The 22,889-nt window shown below is 31.6% G+C and overlaps 2 protein-coding genes across 5 annotated transcripts; both read right to left on the reverse strand.

Moving 5' to 3' along the window:
* LOC18604223 lies at positions 792-7,059 on the reverse strand. Of its 4 annotated transcripts, XM_018118579.1 has the most exons (4): positions 6,968-7,059; positions 6,636-6,824; positions 2,397-2,959; positions 1,727-1,911 (listed from the first exon to the last, which is right to left on the reverse strand). In XM_018118579.1, the coding sequence occupies exons 2-4, from the start codon at positions 6,795-6,797 to the stop codon at positions 1,818-1,820; spliced, it is 819 nt and encodes a 272-aa protein (XP_017974068.1). In that variant the 5' UTR covers positions 6,798-6,824; positions 6,968-7,059; the 3' UTR covers positions 1,727-1,817. The 4 variants fall into 4 exon arrangements, with proteins under 4 accessions (XP_007036646.1, XP_017974069.1, XP_017974068.1 ...); XM_007036584.2 differs by lacking the exons at positions 1,727-1,911; positions 6,968-7,059 and adding an exon at positions 792-1,233 and having other exon boundaries at positions 6,636-6,961; XM_018118580.1 differs by lacking the exons at positions 1,727-1,911; positions 6,968-7,059 and adding an exon at positions 1,490-1,718 and having other exon boundaries at positions 6,636-6,961.
* On the reverse strand, positions 11,424-19,210 carry LOC18604224 (nuclear poly(A) polymerase 1). The gene is made up of 12 exons (XM_018117989.1): positions 18,313-19,210; positions 18,124-18,201; positions 17,857-17,964; positions 17,215-17,277; positions 16,951-17,112; positions 15,485-15,598; positions 15,325-15,387; positions 14,905-15,234; positions 13,700-13,864; positions 12,522-13,490; positions 11,831-11,904; positions 11,424-11,694 (listed from the first exon to the last, which is right to left on the reverse strand). The coding sequence occupies exons 1-12, from the start codon at positions 18,427-18,429 to the stop codon at positions 11,649-11,651; spliced, it is 2,289 nt and encodes a 762-aa protein (XP_017973478.1). The 5' UTR covers positions 18,430-19,210; the 3' UTR covers positions 11,424-11,648.

The following is a 22,889-nucleotide window of genomic DNA, read 5'->3' on the forward strand; positions in this document are numbered from 1 at the left end:
ACCCAACCCCAACTCTCTCTCAGTAAAATCGATTTTATCAAATTTTAATGATTATATCGATTTGACCAAATTATCAATGATTTTATCGATTTTGAGTTGGTTTTTTGAGTTAAATATCAATTTTTTCTAGTTTATACTATTGAATATTCTCAATATTTATAATACAAAACATAATCTCACTTTGTTATCCTTTTATCTTTAATATTTTTCCATTAAAGCCAGCAGCCTTGAAATGATTTTCACTATGGATATATCAGGGCTCAAGCTTTGCAAATGATTCAATGTCATAATGATATGGAACTTGCATAACATACTGTATGTCAAAGAATAAAACAATTTCTAACTTCTCAGACTCAATGATATTCGAATGCAGTATTAGAACTATCAAGTCCCAACTTAGTAGCCTAATGCTTGAATTTGAGCCTTATGGAACTCTAATTCTATCAAAACGTAATAGAATGTTGGATTTGAAAGATCTTGGAGATTTGAGATTCTCCAAGGGGTTTTTGCCTGCGCATGGTAGAGGGCAGCTAAAGGTTGAATTCTTCAGACAAAAGTTTCTCCTTGCGTATGAAGGAGGTTCTTGAGAGAAACCATTTTGAGCAAAACACAAGGATCAGAAATAGATGTGGTGTTCAGAAGAGGCGAGTAAACCAAGTCTAAGAGCATTTCTATGGAGATCTTAAGTTTAAATCTCCCTATCCTCATGTCTGCATGCACACGCAGAAAACAGGGTAGGAATAATAAGAGAATGAGAGAAAGAGAAGAAGGAATAAGAACAAGTCTAGGAATAGCAAACAACAACTACAACCCCATCTAGAAATGGAGGTACTCAGGTAATAATATTTCAAGCTAGGAATATTTTGAAGCAAAATAATGTGCTCCTGTGCTGCTGATGATGTAGGAGGAACCTCGACTTTCGTAGAGCTCCCATCCTCATCAAAGAATCAAACCAATTCAACATTAACTTTTGGAACTACTGATTTTCTAATGTGGTATTAACAATCCTAAATACCACCTTAGTGACTACGGTTTGAATCAATCTTCAAGAACTCTAGTTCTACCAAAAACTAATAGTATGTCTACTTTGATAGATCCTGAAGAATTACCATTAAATCGTGGAGTAGGCATCTTCTACACTCTTGATTAGGGAGATTTGAGATTCACGAAAAATTGGTGTCAGCATGTAGTAGAGGGCAATAAAGGTTGGATACTCCAAAAGGAATTTTCTCCCTGGGAATGAAGAACAAAGTTCTTGAGAGAGATTTATGAGCAAAACATAAGGACCAGAAATATACATGGTATTCAGAAAGGACCAGTAAACAAGGCCAGGAGCAACCCTAAGAAGTCTCAAATTCAAATTCTCTATCCTCATTTGCACATGCATGATTCCACATATGTTAATACATCAATAAATTAAAATAAGAATAAACAACAGTAAATACTTACAGATAAAAGAGAAAAGGATAAAGTACAAGTCTAGAAAGAGTAAACATCAACTACAACCCCATCTATTACTGGAGGTACTCAACTTAAAATGTTTTAAGCTACAAATATATACCAAGCAAAATGTTGTGCTTATCCAGTGCTTATGATATAATTAAAACCTGGAACTTTTGAAGCTCAACACTGATACTTCTCTCATTATTGGACTGCATGTTAGGGAATGTGAAAGCTAGCTTGCATCTTCATGACAAGTGGGAATCATCATATAGATCCTTCACATGAAGGTAGCTTAATTGCAATAATAATACAAAACAGTGCAGAATTTGTTTAGAATGGAAAAGTGCTATAAGAAATAAAATGGAATTCATATACTAATAGCCAATGAGGCCTTGTCTCAAAGGCAAGCAGGCACCCTTGGAACCTTCAAGTTCCAGGTTCAATCTCACCTCGCATAGGCTTGTACATCTAATCTCATCAATGTTAAAAAGGAAGAATATATACTAATAAGTGAATAGTTCAGGAATGCTCATATGCTTAACAATATTCACAGGAATGCGGAAAAATATTTTAGAAAAAGAAAATCACATTATTTTAGCTCAGCCCTCTGTTATCATACATTCAATCTATTCTCCATACCATTAACAATACTTTAAAGCTAATAAAATTAAAAAAGCTAATGTATTCCACTAAATAGCAATTATAGATTTCAAAATTAACTCTTAACTCTCAACTTTTGCTCTTCAAGGCAACATTAAGCACCCCATATCCATAAGTAAACAATTATAAACATGAATGCCAGTTATCAACAAGGAAATTGATCCTCAAGAGGACACAAACATATTTCGGGGATACGTCACCAAGAGTTTAACCATGTGTATGAAACTGATTTTCTTGAAAATACACTTGGCTACAATACCATTTAAAAATATTAAAGTTTCAACAGAACTTACGATAATGGACCAGTCGATTCCAGATCAACACCTTTCAACATGTCCTCTTTGAATGAGCGACGGTGAAGATCACGTGTGAAATTGCTTGTTGTGTCCAAGAAATAGAGAAGAAAAGACATCATGCAGCAGCACAAAAACATGGGTATGGGCCCAAAGATCCAAAGCAATAGAGGGAAGGATAAGTAAAAGGCTCGAAGTCCAAGCGACCAGAAATAACTTCCTCTATTTAAGTTTCTTGCAACATACTCAACAGTTTCCATATTGTCTCTTGATGAAGGGAGAGTAGCCAAGAAGCTTACATGGGCATAGTATCTAATAGACTGCACATTGCAAAGAAAGGCAACAAGGAAACACAGCAAGATGGAAAAATACTTGATTGAAGAGAGTAGAGGACTCTTATTGCCATAAACTATTTGTAGAGTTGCATTGCCAGAATCTGAGCTGCTGCTAACAAAAACACTAATCAGTGAACTAAGAGTGATTGCTATTGTTGCCAAAAGTGTAGATGCCATTATGTTGTTGCGTATTGTTTGTACTGCCAAAACACCATTTTTCAAGGGATCCTGAAACATCAAAGAGGAGGTCAATGTCATGCTTAGAATGACCATTCTAGACACAAGTGTAGAAGTTAAGTATCTCCTTTTGTTAGGGAACAAGTACACTGACAAGCTAGATAAATAGAAAATGCTTCTGCAATAGATACTATTAAGAATAAATTCTTGTACCCCCAATGGCAGTTTTATTTCTTTAGAATAATTAAAAAACCAAATCCCACCCCACCCCAGATTCCCATCAAAAATGTTGGCAATCAGGTGAAATAGTCCTCCTCATCAGTAAAAGTAAGTAAAACAAGAATTCTGCAGTCTTTTCACATTTCATTACTTGAGATGTCCTTATGCCTATATCTAATTCAAAATACTAACTTCGTTAATTTAAAATCAAATTAGGCCACATTCTGTGCAGCAGATCTTCACAGATAGCAGTTCTCTTCCAGTTCTACCAATAAGTTTTTACCAGTCAGCCTAATTCCTCTTTCTGTCTTTCACTCCTTCACATTCATTGAGTTCCAAAGGACATATCTATTTTCTGTTTGAGAATTATATTCCGGAATGTCAATAAAAGCAAATTCCCCTGTTGTAGTACTTTGTTATTGCAGATATTGAGTCCTAAAAGGAATATCTCCAGATGGTGCATGTCAAAAAAGGGAATCTATAGCTAGAGTTGGCAAAACTGAACCAAATCCACAAAAACCCGCCAGACCCATCCGAAACAAAAGCCAATCCAATCTGATTTGATTACGAAGAGTCAACAAGCCAAACTTGCCCAGCTTGAACCCAAATTGACCCAAACCCAAACAACTTGAAAGTCTCACCCAAAATAACCTGACTTTAAATTGATTTTACTTTAAAAGTTAACAACTTGCACCCGAAATACCCGAACCCGAATAACTCAAGTGTCAGAATGACCTGAATTTGAAATGACCCACCTGAATTTGAAATGACCCACACTGAAGATGACCTGAACCCAAAAACAATCCAAATTACTTCGCCCAAAGTGACCCAACCCAACCCGCCAATTGCCACCTTTACCTATAACAAACTGAATATCCCAAAAGGACATTCCTAATGCTCCAAAACCACAGACAAATGCCTACACAATATGCTCATTATGTTGCATTTTATTATTGCACAAATTCAGACCAGACATGGATGCTGCATTCTTTTAACAAAGAACTACAAACCATCATTTGAAGCTCATTAGAATAGAGAAAACAAAAGGCATTTTTTGATTTCAGAGCTGTCTGTTTCCACAATCTCCCAAGGATCTAGACTTTCTTAAAGCAGCTCAGAATTACTGATTATTTCATTCATGAAACAAAAGCATTAATTGCATCAACATCAGGTATTATTTTTCTCTATCCACCCTCACTTTTTTAGTCTCCATACGTTCCTCAGTTTTGCTACTTGTTTTTTGCCTCTAGAAGCAACAAAAAGTTTGTTTGGATACAAAAGCGTAAAATATATTGAATAAGCAAAAATAAACATTTTTATTTTTATGACTGACAAAAGGCATTGTGCTACTTTTATATGGAACAATTATTTTTTAAAGTTTGTTACATTTTTAATCATTTGTAATTTCTCCTTTTTAATCACATTCATTTACACTCTTTATCATTTGCTTTACTTTTTAAAAACTTTTAAGGTAGCAAAAATGTAAGTAGCAAAAGTAATAACCAAACAAAATATAGTTTCTAACACGATCTTTACATAGAGAAAAACCTAAATAGTTCCCTGTTACTCTCAACAAGGTATATGGTTGGCCCTTCAGTTGCTTCAACTCGTAGAAAATTATATCGAATTGAAATGGCATGTTAAGAAATATATCCTAATAACAATCCCATTCCCTTCAATATTCAGATGTATTGTGTAGCCTTTATTACCCATGGATGGGCTCAATAATGATTAACGAACAACAACCAGAACAGGTGGGAAAATACAAAAAAGAGTCCTTGCAGTTTCTTCTTCTGACTTCTATTTAAATCACAAAGCAGTTTAAGGGCAACCAACATCATAATCAAGCCAGCTTAATGAGAGGGCAGCAAATATATGAAAACCATCAATTATACAAAATCAAGCCAAGAGAAGGAAATAGACAATATGCATAACCAGTCATTGGCTCATCAAGCTCTCACCAAATTTGGTGAAAGAAATCAAGGGACACTAGAAATAATCAGCCACATTGAACCTAATAAAAAACAGAATCCTACTAATCATTTTTTTGAGATTGTACCTTTGGATCCCAACTTAGACCTGAAATGAGAGACCTGATGACACAATTTAGATTGCAAAAGATGAAGCTTACTAAGAACTATGCAATGACCTCAGGCTTTATAAGCAGCAGAGTGCTAAAGAAAATTTATCCTCATATGCTGAGACAAAATGTTTTCTTGATAAGAATCAAAACCTGAGATAAGACACAATTCAAGAACATAGAAGAGAATACAAAAAGATATGCTCAGGATAGCTCATGAAGCATTCTAATATGATATTGGGATGGTAGAACATATACACAGGAAATTAATATTTTCAGAGACAAAAGGAAAATGTATAGACAAGATAGATCCTCACTTGCTTGATGAGAATCAAAACATTGAACATCATGGCAACAAGATATGCTCAGAATAGCTCATGAAATATTATAATTTAATATTCATAGAAGCCCATATATACAGGAATTTTTTTTTTTTTCTAAGCAAACAAAAATTAATGGAAAACAATCCTGAAGAAAATGCTTTGCCACTGCACCTCACTCCACTTCAAGTTATGCAGCTCTGCTACTATGCTTAATAAAGATACTTTGTATCAATTATCGAAAGGTTAACACTTTATTCAATTTAATAAATCCAAATCAGCTTCATGGAACACTGTTACCTTGATTCATTCAGAAATTAAACATGCAAAGAAGTATTTTGTTGAGTTTCAGCCAAACATTCTTATCACAGCTAGATATAATCTCTAGTCCTATCCGAGAGAAAAAATTAAATTCTACTTCCCCTTGTGAAGATAATTAGAAATCCTAGCTATTCATTATAGCTGTCTCCAATCAATCAGGGAAGAAAGCATGATTTTCTTCCATCCACAAGCACCACGGAAATTGTACAGCACTGTGGATAATCACATTACAGGCATAAGCTTAGTCTTGAGGATAACAGAAATGATGCAATTTAGAAAGAAACCAGTATTATTCCTTTTCCTTAAAAATTTAGCAGGCAATGTTTTTCAATTCCCCAATTACAGGGAAAAGGAGGTAAAGGCAAAACCCTTATGATGATTAATGAGTGTATTACCAATTGTATATAAAAAGTTAACATTAGCACTTTTTTGCTACATAAAGGGCGAGATGTAGAACAACATAACAGTAACAAATCTTTTTCTTTCCTCTGGTTACTTTCTTCTCCTGTTTTTGTGAAACCCAAACAAGAAATTCAAAGGCAAGAAGCTACTACATCGTTTTCATTCTGAGATTTGTATGCAACAGATCTGTCCACCTTCAATTCAAAAGTCGAATACTTCACTCCCTCAAGTCAGAAAACTCCCTAAGAGATGAGTCACAATCTCTACATCCTACAATACTAACATCATCCCTAGCAGGACTTTTATCCATAGCAAAAGCACCCAAAGCTCAAATATACTCGCACAGGTCATGGGGGAAAAATGAAAAGAGAAAGAGAGGACTCACAGTCATCATGGCGAAAACCCATTGGTGACGAGACTCAGCATTTAAGCCGATGACAGTTCTTGTAGGATGCTTGAGAACGGTAAATAGAAGCCAAACGTGATAGGCAGCAAGCAGCAGTAGCCCCAGTGGAACCAGTAGGTAGTCCAGCTTGTCTTCTTCCATGATATTTCTCAATCTTCGATCTTCAATCTTGGAGGGTCAGACAGGCAAACAAACTTATTAACTACTGTCCGAAAAACCCAATAACATGAGGAAAAGTGAAAGCTCACGTAACAACAAAATCTTCTCGACAGGTTCTCTATATTCATCAGTATGAAAGAAAATTATTGTACCTGCCTGAAAAGGACAAATGACAATAAATGACAAATGACGATAAATGGATGCCTTCCCCCCTTACCCAGTCAGTACCTTGCTTCTATCTTTTTCACTGTATAAAGAAATAGAATGCCCAAGCCTTTTGGCGGATTTTCTGAATCCAAATGATATCAAGTTTTTTTCTATTATATTACAACTGAAAATCAATTTTAATAAATTTATCTTCTTTAATTTTTTTAAAAATGGAGTTAAAAAACCATTTACTTTTTATCCACGAAAATTTATTCTTAATATTTTACAATCAAATATCATTAATTGCTCTTTTTTAATTTTATAATTACAAAAAACTCTAACAGCACAATCTCATGGGCCATGTTAGAAGAAAAAGTAAAATAGTTTAATTTTTTTAAGTTTTAATCAAAATTATATTCAGATTTATTAGTTTTTTAAATAAGCATTCAGTCTAAAAAATATATTGTTCACTCGATACGTAGGTTTAACTATTAGTAAATCATTAATATTTTCATCAATTTATTGATGTAACAAGGATAGAAAGATAATTTTATCATTGATTAATTTTTATAATTATAATTATATAAGTTTTTTTATTATTTTTTATCAATTAAAAATTTAAAAAAAAAAAAAAAGCTTCCCATTGGGGAGCACCAAAGCTCCTTTGGGAAGCATGATCTAGTGATCCCTTCCTTTCGGGAGCACCGATTAGTACTCCTCTATCTTGAAGAGTTGGGGAGCATCAATTTTTTTAAAAATTTTTTAAAATATAATAATAAATTTTTAAATTAATAAAAAAAAGAGCATTTTAGTCTTTTTATTATTTCTGTTAACGATATTTGCAATTTTAGTGTGGACTGTCTATTTCGAAAACTAACAGGCCTCTAAATAATTTCGATCAAAACTTAAGAAAGTCAGGTATTTTACCCTACAAAAAATATAAGATTCTCTTTTAAGATTCTTATTAAATTAATATTTAATTAATTCAATGCATTAGAATTCATCAAATAAAAATAGTATTTTAATTAATCTTAAATAAGACCTTAAAAGACACGCCTGAAAATTTAACTTATTAATTATGATATAATCTCCCTACTTAAAAAGTAAAATTTGAATCCCTTTGTCTCAATTCTAAAAGAAAACAAAATCTTAAAAGGCACTTATTAACCGAACTTATAGTTCATTTAGTTGATCTTCTCAAATTCTTATAATTAATTGTTAAATATCACATGAACATGTTAATCATGTTATCAATTATGACATGGCAATATGTTATGTCATCATTGATTATAACATGTCAGCATACCACATTAATATTGTGTAGCATAAAATAATAAGTGACATTTTAACTAACAATAGTTAATAATCCATTAGTCTATTTTGAATAATTAAAAACCTTTTTTTAAATGTTATGTCTATTATAAAACACTTGGTAATTTTACTAATAAGAATTAAGAGTCCATATTTTGATACTAACAAGGCAACTACATTGAACAAAGTTTTGTCCTACCCAAGGAGTTGCCAAATTTAGAACCATAACTTTCTTTTCCTTTAACATATTATTTTCCAATATACAAAATAATCAAGGTTGTAAAACAAATCCCATAATTAATCCTTAGACACAAGAGGAATCAAGTGCACAATAGTTAATGATATTATTTGATTATTTTGAGATACTTATTGTCGTTTTGTCTCATTTAACTTCACATGCTTGGATTGTTAAATATTCTCGAACATTTCTTCATTTTACTAATAAAAAAATTAACTAAATTTGATACCAACAAGGCAACAAAAATTTAAAACTTTTCCAATTAGCAAGGTCCATTTTCGATTGTTTAATATAAAATCCCTAACTAAAAGGAAGAAGATTATTATGCCTCAATGGCCTTAGATGTTGAAAAGCACAAGGCCAATAAATGCTTGGTATTGAAATCCTTCACTACCACAAGTAAAGGTTATCACAAATGCAAGATGTCTAATTATTTACAGTAATTTTTTATAGATTAATCTTTAATAAATTAATAATATCGATTAAATAATATTTTTAGTTGGTTTCGACTTAGGGCCAACGTGATAAATTAATAATTCGTTAAATTTATAAAATAATACATTTAAAAAAAATACATAAGTCTCACTTGATATATAAATTAGTAATCTCCTTATACGTAAAAATTATATATATAATGATTTAATTAAGAGATCTTTGTAAAATATAACTTCAATGTTATTTGTTTTTTTCTTGACACTGATGTCTTCTTGAACCTCATCTCTAACTTTTCTTAATATATTGGAAGAGAAAATTATGCAATATGACAGTTTTAGAACAAAACTATCGTCTTCAATTTCATCTTTTTTGTCATTTCTTATAATGTTCTCAATAATTTGCTTGTCATTAATAATGATAATTCATAATTCAGTAATTAGTTAATATTCGTATAATCACAATACGCAATACATGTATTAAGTTTAATGTTTTAATAAAAAATAAAGAATACCTTGATAAATTAATTTTTTATTAATTAATGTATAAATTAATCAATTATTAATTTATCGATTAATAAAATATCGATTAATTAATAAATTTTCATAATCCTAAGAGTATTAATTTATAAAAGTCTCAAGAGATTTCCAAAAACTCAAAGTAAAAAGAAGAAGAAGAAGAAGAGGAGTCAATTATTCACGAGGTTTAAAATAGGTATCAAAATCTAGGGTTTTTGGGTATAAGCCGAATGCTCTTCTTTCTCTTTTCTATCTTGCTTCCCTCTCAATTGTCTTATAATGTGTAGCATAAGCAATATATTTATAAGTAGTCTTAATCTTAGTAAGTTTAGCACAATTTTTATGCCATTTATAAAATGATCTTAATTTAATTGAACCTTTTTAATTAAATCTTTGAGGTTCCAAACTTCTTTGCTATTAAGTCCACCTTAATTCTCCATTTTACTTTCTCATTTTAACATTCTTTTACATATGTGAGTTATTAAATTCCTAACATACTGACAACAAATATGAACTATAATCCTAAACTGTTTAGAATTAGAAGAATCATACTTTTTTGCGTCCACCATCAATTCCCAAATTGGTTAGTTTACATTTATAAATCATAATTGACATTTAACAATGTATCATAATCACCTAAACGTTAAGAAGAGTCAATGAAGTTTGACTTAACCTTCAATATTCAATCATAAAATGTAATTCAATCCTTCATCCTGCAATATCCCGATAAGATATAGAATTCGGTATAGTATCTACTCTATATATATCTTTATCATTTTAATCTTGAAACTTATTCTCAACTCTTTAATGAAATTAGAAAATCCAATTTTTTGAAACTTCATACTACCTTCACTAAGGATTTTCTTAAGTTAAAACATATTAAGAAACAATGGGATATTCCTTAAAATCATTTAAGATGATGTATCATTTATTGATTATTCATTTATCTTTATACATTTCATATTATACTCAAAACCCACTTCATGCACAATTGACACATGAGAATATATTTGTATAAGCACTTGAGTGAGCTACGGAATGAAATTCTCAAGATGGGTCATGTCGAATGCATTTAATCATTTCATAATCAACCATATATTTGGTATTCTGTATTTCAATTTATAAAATTAATACGTACTTCATAAATAAATAAATAAAAAAGCATAACATGTGATTGTCTCTTAACTTAATAAATGTCTTGTCTTGTCTTGATATAGCGTCAAGTTAAAACAATTTAAGAATGATACTTTGATACAATAAGGATTTTATAATTATAATTCTTTATAATTCTTTTTTGCAAGGTTTATTCATTTTATGAAATTTACCTTAGGTAACTAACATAGATCGTATAAACTCATAAATAAAGATTACTTTTATTAAATTCAATGTATAAATTAACAAACATGACCATTAGCTTCTACAGCACATATTGACTCCATCAATCTCCCACTCACACTAAAGTCAATTACTCATGTATTTAATAGAAAAACCTTCCATGTACAATTTAATAAATCATATATAGCACCAATTACAACAAAAATATTAATTAATTTTTACCAACAGAAACTAGAAACAGTTTAGGTTGTTTTCAAAGCCTTTGACCGCTGCCAGCTCCATTAATGGCGATGGGGTTTAGTGGCGGTGCAGCATTTCGCTTGGAGGGAGGAGCAACTAGGGTTTGTTAAAATGAGAAGAAAAGAATTTGGGTGGGGGTTTGTTAAAATTGGTCTTGGTTCAACAACAAAAGCATTATGAGTAAGAAAAAACACATGTAGGAGCACTTTTTAAAGTTAATTGAGTTATTATTCATAATAATATTTTTGAAATAAACGCAATCATTGATAATTAATTTGATGAAAAAAATAAAACATTATCTACAATCGTAACCTGAACTCATTACCAAAATCCAACATTTAACCTTTAATGATTAAGTTAATTAATTTCCATAGCAACATTTTCACGTGATGCATGGTTTGATATAGCAAACCATGGCCAGAAAACTGAATATCAAATATCAATCTCCCATCTTATTTACACAAGTGAAAGCTGGATTTCTGCAAACTCAAATTTTATTATCCATAAATCTTAAAAAGGATCCAAAGGACAGACAGTGACGAAATTAATTTCTTTTATCACACATAAACCTTTCTAACCCCTCTTGACACCAACTGTCCTCACTTCTCCCCTTCATCCACTTTTCTCAGAAGCTTTCCCCAAGGAAGTGAAGTTCAATCTGCAAATAACAAAGGAAAATGAATGCCCTCCATTGTGTTAAGACTCAGGGCAATAGAAAAGTGCTCAACTTGCCGCACCAATATGCAAACGATCAATCCTCTTGTCTTATAGATGAGTGCATTAATAGAAAGTACCTTATTAGTGGCTTCCTCTGGGCCACAGGTGCAGATGGGATCCGATTCGATATCATTGCAGTAAGTTCCGCAGGCTATACATGAAAACAAACAACAGTCAGAATTGCTCAATCCTTTCTAAACACAAACATTACAATTGGATATGCATACATTCTAAGATTAGCAAAGACACAAAGCTGTACTTATGCACAACAAAAGTTTTCTAGGTATAGAGCCCATTGAAGCTTGTTTTGGTTGATCCAGTTTTATTTACAAGCCATTACTTATATTTTGCTTATATATTGAGAACAGTTCACAGGGTCGTCCCAATCACCAGTCAAGGGAAGCCGTCCACTTTCTTCTCTTACTCAAATCAGCATTTTGTGTTAGAAGCAGCACTCAAATCATAGATAGTCTACAAATTAGCGTCTCCTAAGTGTACTATACTAAATGGTTTTATTTAGAAGAAAGAAAACTAATATTGGGCACAATGGTAGACTTGATGTTACCTAATAGGCTAATACCGAAGAGAAAGGAAAAGCAAGTGGCAAGAAGCATTTAAGCCAATCATACACAGAATCAATCCCGAAAACGGAAAACCGTGCTCAAGTACATATAAGCAAAAAAGACTCATAACAGGGAATCTAATAACATCAAGAAATATCAAAGCTTCTAGACAACAGTAATAAGGGACAAGGTTAGAAGAAACGACCTCTAACTCCTCTATACCCCCACTAGCATGTAAACTGGTGGAAGGACCGGCTCCATTACTGGAAGGTACGGGGGCTGCCCCCGCCAAATCTGACATTGAAGACTCCACAGGACCACTTTTTGTGTTCTCCACAGATCTGACCTGGTTCCTAAACTCTAAATCATCTTCAAGCTCTTCAAGTTCCTGTGGAAAAGCTTGGTGTGCACCATAGGGACCAGACATTATTTTCTCAATTGCCAAGTTCTCTGCCTCTGTACAGCTTGATGCATCAGCAGAAACCTTAATAGGAGGATTACATCCCACTGATCCATCAACCTCACCATTATGAGAAGAAAGCTCTTCCAAACTTCTTGAATTTATTAAGCCATTCGTCATATTACTCTCAGCTTTTTCCCTCGTTGTTTCGATCAATCCAGTTGCATCTGAATAGTCACCCTTTGTCGAACAAGAACTCACAGTGCTGACTGGACTACCCACGTGACCTTCGAGACTAGAGGAAGGCACAGCAGTAATATATTTGCTGCTTCTCAATTGAGCATCTCCATTGTCATCTACCCTCTTCCTCTTCTTTCCATCATCCTGTCCATCTGCAACTCCCTTAACTTCACCTGACTTGTCTGGTCCAGCATGGCCAGAAACTTTTGCATCTGACACCCGCATACTATCCCAAGTTACTTTGGATGGACGGGAAGGTCGGACACCACCAGGAAATACAAAGCTAGGTATGTTCCTACGTTTTACATGTGTTACACGGATTTCCATTCCAGGCTTCCACAGAGTGTACATATTGACAGAGTGTTTAAACTCCTCAACAGTTAACCTTATATCAAATTGTTCACCTTCATTCACTGGAACTCCTTGTTTGCGTTGCAAACCCATAAAGTAACTGCCATGGAAGGGTCTAGATTTGTCTTGAAAATCACCCGGATGTGGGTGGCACTGAAGCATGTTATATGTGTGCCTTTCAATCTAGATTCACAAAATAAACAATTGAAAATTAGAATTATGACAGATTAAAACATAAAAAAGACAAAAAGGGTAAGGGCATAGAAAACCAATTCAGCAACCATTTGTAAGAGGTGGGTTGAGAAGTTTTCAAAAGGGAATATCTAGAACTCTAGTCTGATGTAATCTCTAGTACCCAAAAAAATGGTTTTAAAAAGGAAAATCTGTTTCACCTTCAATGTAAGTTGACGGAGACGGGACTCAACCCAGCCTTTCCACTTTCTTAAATCATCAGCATTTTCTGCAGAGATGTCTATTTGTAGATAATTCTTGTATGCTTCAAAGAAAGCATAAGACTCAAAAAGGATATCCCAGTCAGCTTTATTTGCCTCCATAGCCTGTAAAAACAAACAAATGTCAACAACAAACAAAATTCAATGTAAAAATAATATAAAGTCAAGAAATACTGAAATTATTAAACAGCAAGGCATGCGAAAAATCATACAACCAAACAAATTTTATGTCCTTTTGGAAACAAGGATTTATTAAAGCAATTTTGAGTTAGGCTCTGAACAAATTCTTAGTTGGGATGTGACTCAAATATGCATGGACTTAAATCTGGACCAAATCTGCCAAGGATTTTAAAAGCCCAAATATTAAAATTTTAAATACCTTCTCTGGCTAGGAACCCAACTGAAAAATACCTTCTTTGGCTCCAACCAATTAAAATTCTTCTCTCTAGTTCAAATCAAAACCTAAGCCATCAAAACAAGGGGTCCAAATCTAAAATTTCTTTTAAGATTCTGGATTTCACTAACTTATCCAAACAAGGGGTCCAAATCCAAATTCTAATCGCCCAAGAAAACCTTTCAAAGATTTCATTATGAATTGAGGTCATACAATCCACTAATGCTGTTAATTATAACACTGGAAATTTTTTTATCAACAACGTTGAGCATTCAAAGAATACATATTGTAAAGAAAGAAATAACAGATTATCAATTAATCTAAAAACTGCTTTGAAATTCACACAAGTAAGGATGTTGGGCACCAAACACCAAATCATGAGCTGTAATGAAATGGAATTATTGCTATGAAATAAACTCATATAATTCTTAAAATGCACCCAAGCATTTTGGCTAGGTGAATCTCAAAGAATTGGATCCCAGTCCTCCCTTGCCATAGAGAGAGAGAGAGACACATACAAATAACACAAAGAAAAATCCAAATAGAAAGAAGTAAATCAAGCTTTCATCCCCCTCCCCCTTTTCTTTTTTTTTCCTGTTAAAGCCAAAATCTTAGTAGCCAGATCCTTGACCTGACAGCCAATTCTATTTACATAAATCTAATGAAAACTTCATCAGGAAATATGATCTTACACTGATGAAAATATAACAACGAATTGACAAGCGATCTAACATGAACTATAAGACCATACCTCACAAATTTCACTACCCCTCTGAAACTCATCTGTCATGATCCGCAAAGTACTCGATGACACATTGTAACTAGAATTCATGCAAGGATAAGCAGGAGTAATGATGGGCATCAAATGATATCTATCTTTCGGATTTTTCCGAGGATCCCAAACTTGAAGACCAAGGGATCCTTCCTCAATTGCACAAAGCATGACTGGGTTTGGCCAACGCCACTGAGTATACACCCTAAAAAATCGAGACACTAACATATTGGGCAGAGCATTAGGGTATAGCTGGCATATACGAGCAACAAGCAATGCCCAGTTTATACCACCAAGAAAACCAGCAACCTGACCAAAACAAAAAAATTACCTTTTTAGATAAGAAAAGAAGTATGGAGAACTAAAGCGTAATCTTGCCAAAATGAAAGTGTCCCATACATTAGAATAAACACCACGACGTTTTGCCCAAAACCTCATGCATCTCAAAGTTGTCCGAAAATTCTGCAGGTCAAGTAATAGAAACATAATTGAAAGTCAAAAATCTCTGTGGCCGGGAAAAGATCTGTACATACACAATTCACAAAGTAATAGCCACAACCTGAATATTGGGAACCAATCGTAAAATTTGGTCAGTAACTCTGCAACCATTAAGACTACGAACTGTCTGCTCGTCTGTATTTTGTAATATAGAGTCTTGCGATATATCTAAGTCCTGCACCAGAATTTACACATGCTCTGAGAAAAATTTCAGATATATTTCAATAAATAAAAAAAAAGAGTTACAATGTAATGAATTTTAAGCTTAACAAAACACATGGTTGATATGCAAAGAATTAATGCACAAGACATCATCTCTCCCTAGGCCGTAGCCAAAGCTGGGTCAAAAAATGCACCTGACCCCTCAGGATTTCTCATAAACTGTACACCTCTAATAATCACTGTTGAATGTTATAAAATTTTTAAGTTCTTTTCATTGTATCAAAGTAGAGTATAAATATTTTATTCATCAAACAAAAAAGTAGAGTATACATATTATCTATGGCATCTAATCATGGTTACTCGTCGCAGGATGGTCCATTGATTCTCGGATCTCTACCTTAAACCTTGCTATGAAGAATCAAGCAATTCTAAAAATTTACATAATCGTGCAAACATATGTTAACCTACCCTTTACCCTATCCAGTCTACTACAGACATCAAAATCCTTTCATCTCTGACATTTTACGAAGGCTAGCCTCATTGATTGGCACAGCCTTGTTCCCTAAGTCATCTAGGATTGAAAATTGACGGTTATTCTCTTGGAAATCAGGTCCAATTCAGAGTTGGAACTGATCTTTTAGGTCATAAAGGAAAAACCTTCATAGCCATTGGCTTCATTAATAAGGTGGAAATCCTGCTTTGTCATTTGAACTTAAAGAATAAGTCCATCTATAGGGGGAGGATTAATCATTTTGTTTTTAGATGATTGCTCTAATGTAAATTAATGACCATAGGCACATCCCTTACAATAGAATTCATGCCATAAAATTTATAATGAAGAGCTCTAATCTGAGGCTTTGTTTGGATTCATTGCCACAACCATACTGCGGTCTGAAGCAACCTCCAAACTACAAGGGGACCTAATACATCAAATTCCTCCATGACTAACTAAATCGTTTCTATTTTAATTATGTTAACCCCTTCTCTCACTATGCAAGACCAAAGGAAAGCAGAACAAAAAAATCACGTAAACTACATGCAGAGAAGCAAATATGATGGGGAGGGAAAACCTGTTCTAATGCTTCATAAAGAATTGCATGTCATTTTTTACAAAATAAAAGACCGATATACTCCATGTACTAGTGACTCCACCTATCCACCAACCTAACACTGCCTCCACAACAAAAAAGGCCCCAAGTGCTCAAAGTAAAAATTTCAGTGGAAACACTAACAGGCTTCATCAGTTAGCTAAATATTCTTCTTAATCTCTAATAGTGAATTACTAGAACAATAATTCTTAAAATAGAAGATAATAAATGGAGTAGATGATCATTAAAGACACAAACTAGATAAACCAGTACTTACTTCGGGAATAACCCAAAGTGAGAGTTTTGCATAAAGAAGATCAATGGAAACTCCTTTGAATTTGAATTTCATGACTGGGACATGAGCATCAGGCACAGGGTGTAATTCCGATACTTCAGGCATCTCTGATAGCATTTTGTATAGCTCACCAAAGAAATCCTCCTACATCCAAACAGATCGAAGAATATTTTAAGTTGATCAATCAACACTTCTCAAATGAAAGAACAATCTGTTGCAAATAAGCAGAGAAAGATCTGATCGCACTTCTCGTGTTGCATGTCTAGGTCCAACACAAAGTGTATCTATATCTGCACCAGGGCCATGCACCTGTTTTCAAAAAATAAAAATGGAAGGGTGACAAACTAGAACTCCAAATGGAAAGCAATGAGGTGGAGAAATCATGTCCTTGAAGGCATTACTATGAAGTTTGCAGAACTATTAAACCATAAAGGGACATAGACATCAATCATCAGAAAACAATATGCTTTCACCCATTCTAAGCCCATGTCAAATCAGGCATATATGAACACCTCAGCCTTAATGAAGCAGTATATCTATGTTTACTCTCAGCCAACAACTTCCTGGAAAGGAAAATGATTAATATTGCCACCCACCATTCAAACCATTCCTTCCCACAAATATATATAGGTTACCAATATGTTTCAAAGCCCTGACCTCAAAAAATGATGTCTGCCTAATTCAACACCTAAACACACCCTCAAGGAAAACATGCAAAAAAATGAGCATATTCCAAAAAAAAATGAAACATGCAAGATAAAGTACTTTGAAATAAACAATTCATTAGATTCTCTGATGCTTTTTCTTTACAACTTACACAACTGCAACTAAAGTGAAAGAAAGGATAAAACCTGAAAAAAGTAAAGACAAGTGAGAAAACTAGCATACCCCTAAACGATAAGAACCAAAGGTGAATATCTTAGCATTTGCTTCTTGAACCAATTGCTCATTCAAACCTTTCGCACGGCTAATTGCTTTAACCCAATTCTTCACAGTCTGTTTATTTTAAAATCAACAACAACATCATCATCATCAATCACTAGAACCCAAAAACACAAAACCACATTCCATAATCAAGAAAGAGATAGAGGTGCTATAACAAGTCATTCTACCTCAAGTTATTAACAGAAAGACAATTAAAAACTGTGGACAAACCTGGTCTAGCCTCCCCAGTACTTCCTCTCGGCCAACAGCCTCCTCTTGACTCTCATACAATCCCACATTTTGCAAATACTGAACATCCAACAGTCCACAAAAACCACAATTCAGGATAGTCTCAAACTTAATAACTTCAAGAAAAAAAAATAAACAACATAGAAGAGTAAAATGCAATTAAAATGAAACCTTTTCTAGCTCTCGGGTTTTGATCACATCGTAGTCAGTCGGTCCACCCAACGAAATAGGTTCCGTGATGCCTAACCTTTGACCATTGTTTCGATTTCCTAATCCAGGACTCCCCATTATTCTTAATTATTACAATTGTTTCCTGTTTTTTTTTTTTCTCTCTCTCTCTTTTTTGGGGCAACCAAATAACAATTAATCAAATTTTATTGATAATATTTTTTCACAGATTTTTGTGTTTTTTTTCCTAAGATATATATTGAATAAAAAGAATAAATGAAGAGGTAAAACTCAAATAATTGTGGATTGTAGAGTATTAGGGAGGATACAACCAAAATTGAAACTGAAATAAAAAAAAATAAAAAAAAGCTAATCCCTTTTTTTTTCCTTATAATAAGACTATTAAGGGAAGATTACAACGCCAAAATTGGGGGGGCTCCAATAGGAAAACAACTCTAACCCTAAAGGGTAGAACAACGAGCACAAAACTCAAAAAAGAAAAATACAATTAAAAATCCAAACTTTCGAGAATTTCAAGGTCTCCGCCTTTTATCGTAGACGATGCCGGATGTTGATGTTCACTTCGTTGTTCTTCGTCAGCTATGGCGATCAAAGAAGAAAAACCAAAAATCTCCAACACAAAAATATTAAAAGCCCCTGAAAACCAACACCAAATCGAAAAAAAAGTCAGACAAAACTGGATGAAGAGAAGGGGAATTTCAGAGAATCGGATAGAGTAAGACAGTTCACAGGATTTGGTGATTGTTGTGGAAAATTGATCTATATCGTAAATTTTCTTATTTAAAGAGAAAAGAGAAAGAAATTGAGGGGAAAAGGGCAACCTTCACCTTTCCTTCTTTTTTCTTTTGCTCCAAACTGCTGATAATGGGCGTTTCTAGTCGGTGGATAAAATATACGGAGAGAGAATAAATATGATTATTTCTATTTTTTACCCCAACATAAATTAAATTTTTAGTTTGCTACCTCCTATGTAGACTTAGTAATTTTGATACGATAAGATACGAAATTAAATAAGTTTTGAGTTTAATCTTAACGTGTTTCATGTTAGACACGATAAACATATTTAAAACATATTTAAACATGTTTACTTAATCGTGTTATCATGTTTAAACGTGTGTATGTAACACGTTTATTAACTTATTAAAAATTAATAGTTAAAAATTATTTTAATTTTATATAAATAATTTTAAATAATTATTTTAATAAGTTTTTTTAATTTTATAAAGATAATAATGTAATTATTATGATTGAAAATGATGAATGATTTTTGATATTATTAGTATTTGAAGGTTAGATGCTAATGATGTATTTTATCATATTATATGATAATGAATTTTATATATGTTATTTATATTAAATTTTATTATATTTGACATTATTATTATTTTTGTTTTGTTATAATTATTTTTATAATTATATATTTTAAATTTAAGTAATAAAATTATATTTAATTATAAATATTTTTATTTAATCGTATTAAACGCGTTAGTAATCATATCGTGTCGTATATTGATATGTTTTAATAAACGTGTTAATCGTATCGTGTCGTGTTACACATTTATTAAACGTATACGTGTATGTGTTTTAAATTTAAAATACGAATATTAAATGTGTTGTGTTCGTATTTAACCTTAACGTGTTTCATATCTAATCGTATCTGATACATTTACGACTCGAAAATATGAATTGCCAGGTCTACTCCTATGCCATCACTCAGCTCATACCAATTCCAACAATTAAGCTTTCCTATTTATTTAAGTAAATTACATAAAACACCTTGAAATATTAAGTATTTTTCATATAAAGCATCGAAGATTGTTTTATTGCAATTTCAACCTACTAATTAGGATAGGTCCCTTTATACTTTTTTCGCTTACGTCATTTAATATGCATTATGTGGTTCATGAAATAGAATATTTTAAATTAATGACAAAATCAATATTTCGAGTACAAGGAGGTGAGGATAACGTTTATAAAATAATCATATTAGAATTTCGATGGTTGACAAAAACGAAAAATAACTTAAATGAAAAAAATTTATATAAAAATTACACAAATAAATCTAACTATGTATTAAGTATAAAATAAAGATTTTTTTTAACAATTATTACATGTTAAGATTAGATATCTTTAATTGAGCTGGACGATCTTTCATTGAATTAAAAACATCTATTACTGAATCAATGTTAAAACCTTGAATGAGAATAATAACAAATTTCTAGAAAAATCATCAACCCTTATATTATGAGTCTTGTTTTTAACTAATTTCATAATAAAAAATGCACATTCTAATGTTATAATGAAAACTAGAAGAGTTAAGATAAAATAGATTAATTTTTCAATAAAGAAATAAACTTTTGATATTTTTGTCTTCTTTACATAACTTAGAAAGTGCAAATCCTGATTATGAATAATGTCAAACTTGCATAGATCTAATTAATAGCTTAGATGCATTTTATCATACATAGTAAAATCATCAATGTAATATTTATTTGTAAGGTTGCAAATATTTTTAACATTAAACGATTATAAATCATTTTTAAGGTCCAAAGAGGTACTAAGAGTGAGCAACTCCACTACATTCTCATTAAATCTATAATTCAATTCTTGCAAAAATGAATCAATAATAACTAGAAACAAGTCAATTCGACAATGGTGTTCAATTGTGGTATGATTCTTTTGAAGACGATCGTTACCTAATTTATATCTAACCCTCATGTCAAGAATCTCAATTTCATATTTTTCATAAAACTTATTCACCGACACAAGAAAAAGTTTCCATCAATCTTCTCTCGATTGTTGAAGACACTTTTTAGTAAGTGACACTAAACAAATTGCTTTGAGTATATTTTGAGACTTAAATTGTAAAGCTTTTAAGAGGTCATTTGTTATCTTTAACAACTCCATCATAAAATGCATGATAAACATAAATTCAAATGATCTATTGATATGTTATAAAAATTATAAAATAATAGACAAATTATAAAATTATTATAAAGACAAAATTATAAATTTTTTTAAAATAAGGTTATGTTATAAAATTATTGTAGAGAATAAATTATAAAATTTCAAAAACTAAAAATTATCATAAAAATTTTAAAATTTTTAGAGAGACAAGCCCTTACTAGCCCCCTCCCCTTCACCTTTGCTTTAAACCCTAATAAAACTCTTGTATTATATTTATTTATTTAACCAAATCTCTCACTTTTTATTGAATTCAAATAAATTTTTAAATTTTTATTTTTAATCAAACAAGTCATTCAGTTTAACGAAAAAAATATAATTGTCGCTAAATCTAATGTCAATTGTCTTTTTCCTTATTTTATTTTATTTTTGCTTATGTACCCTGTGACATAATTAGTTGATGTGATCACATAATATAACCACAATCCATAATAGTCGATTGCTGGTCATTGACCGAATCTAGAATCACATAATAAAAATCATTTTCTGATTTTTCTCATTCTCTTTTTTCTTTTAATACGAATAGTTTTTTGAAAATAAAAACTTAAAAATCTTGTATCTTAATTTTTTTTATTATCATATTTGCAGAAAAATAGAGAGGATTTTCAAAAATGGACTCTATATAAAGGAAAAAAAAATAAAGAAAGGAATCGAAAAAGTTTTTTTATGTGATTTTGACATCGATGATTGGTGGTAATGAATCTAGATTCTAGTTTTGCATTTCGATCATGTCATCAACTAATGTCATATACCATGTGGACAAAAAATATCAACTAATATTGAGTTTCATGACAATTAATTTTTCGTTAGGATTAAAAACTTATTTAGTTTAAACAATGTTTAAAACCTCATTTGAATGTAATAAAAAGTGAGAAACTTGGTTGAATAGATTGGAATAATACATGATATTTTTTTTAAGATTTAAGCCAAATAAACATAAATATCTAATGTTTAAATTGCAATGATATAAAGTTTAAAGTTTTATTTGAAAACCATCCAAAATCTTAAGCCTTTTTTAAATGTAATTTTCATAATATAATAAATAATGACAAGAAAAATTATATAATTGCAATGATGTAATAGAATTTCTATTATTTTCTTTCATTATACTTTCTAATTTTGAGTTGTACCAAAAAAATGTTAGAAATAGTATTAACTCTTTTTATTGCCTACTTTTTTATTACTCTAATAATTTATTAAGTAAATTTCATATTAACCCCTTGCAGTATAACATTTTCTCACATAACACTTAAAGGTTATTTTTTTTCACATTAAACCCTGTGTTCTACTTCTATTTTCAAAAAGGCTAAAGGTGTTAAATTTTTAATTAATTTTTTATAAAAAAATAAAAATCTTTATTTTATAATTTTATAATTTTTATTTGTTTAATTAAAAAAATTAAATGTTTTCTGGATTTCTTTTACTACTTTAAAAAATTATTTTTTAAATGAAATTCATAACATACATAAATTATCCAAAGAACATCAATAAAATAAAATAAGTAACAAACATGTTTTATCACTCTACTTTATATTGGACCTTACACAATGTACAAATTTCAATCTTATTATGAAGACAGGTCTTGTTAATTGTTC

The sequence above is a fragment of the Theobroma cacao genome, chromosome 3, assembly GCF_000208745.1.
Source record: "Theobroma cacao cultivar B97-61/B2 chromosome 3, Criollo_cocoa_genome_V2, whole genome shotgun sequence".
NCBI lineage: Eukaryota > Viridiplantae > Streptophyta > Magnoliopsida > Malvales > Malvaceae > Theobroma > Theobroma cacao.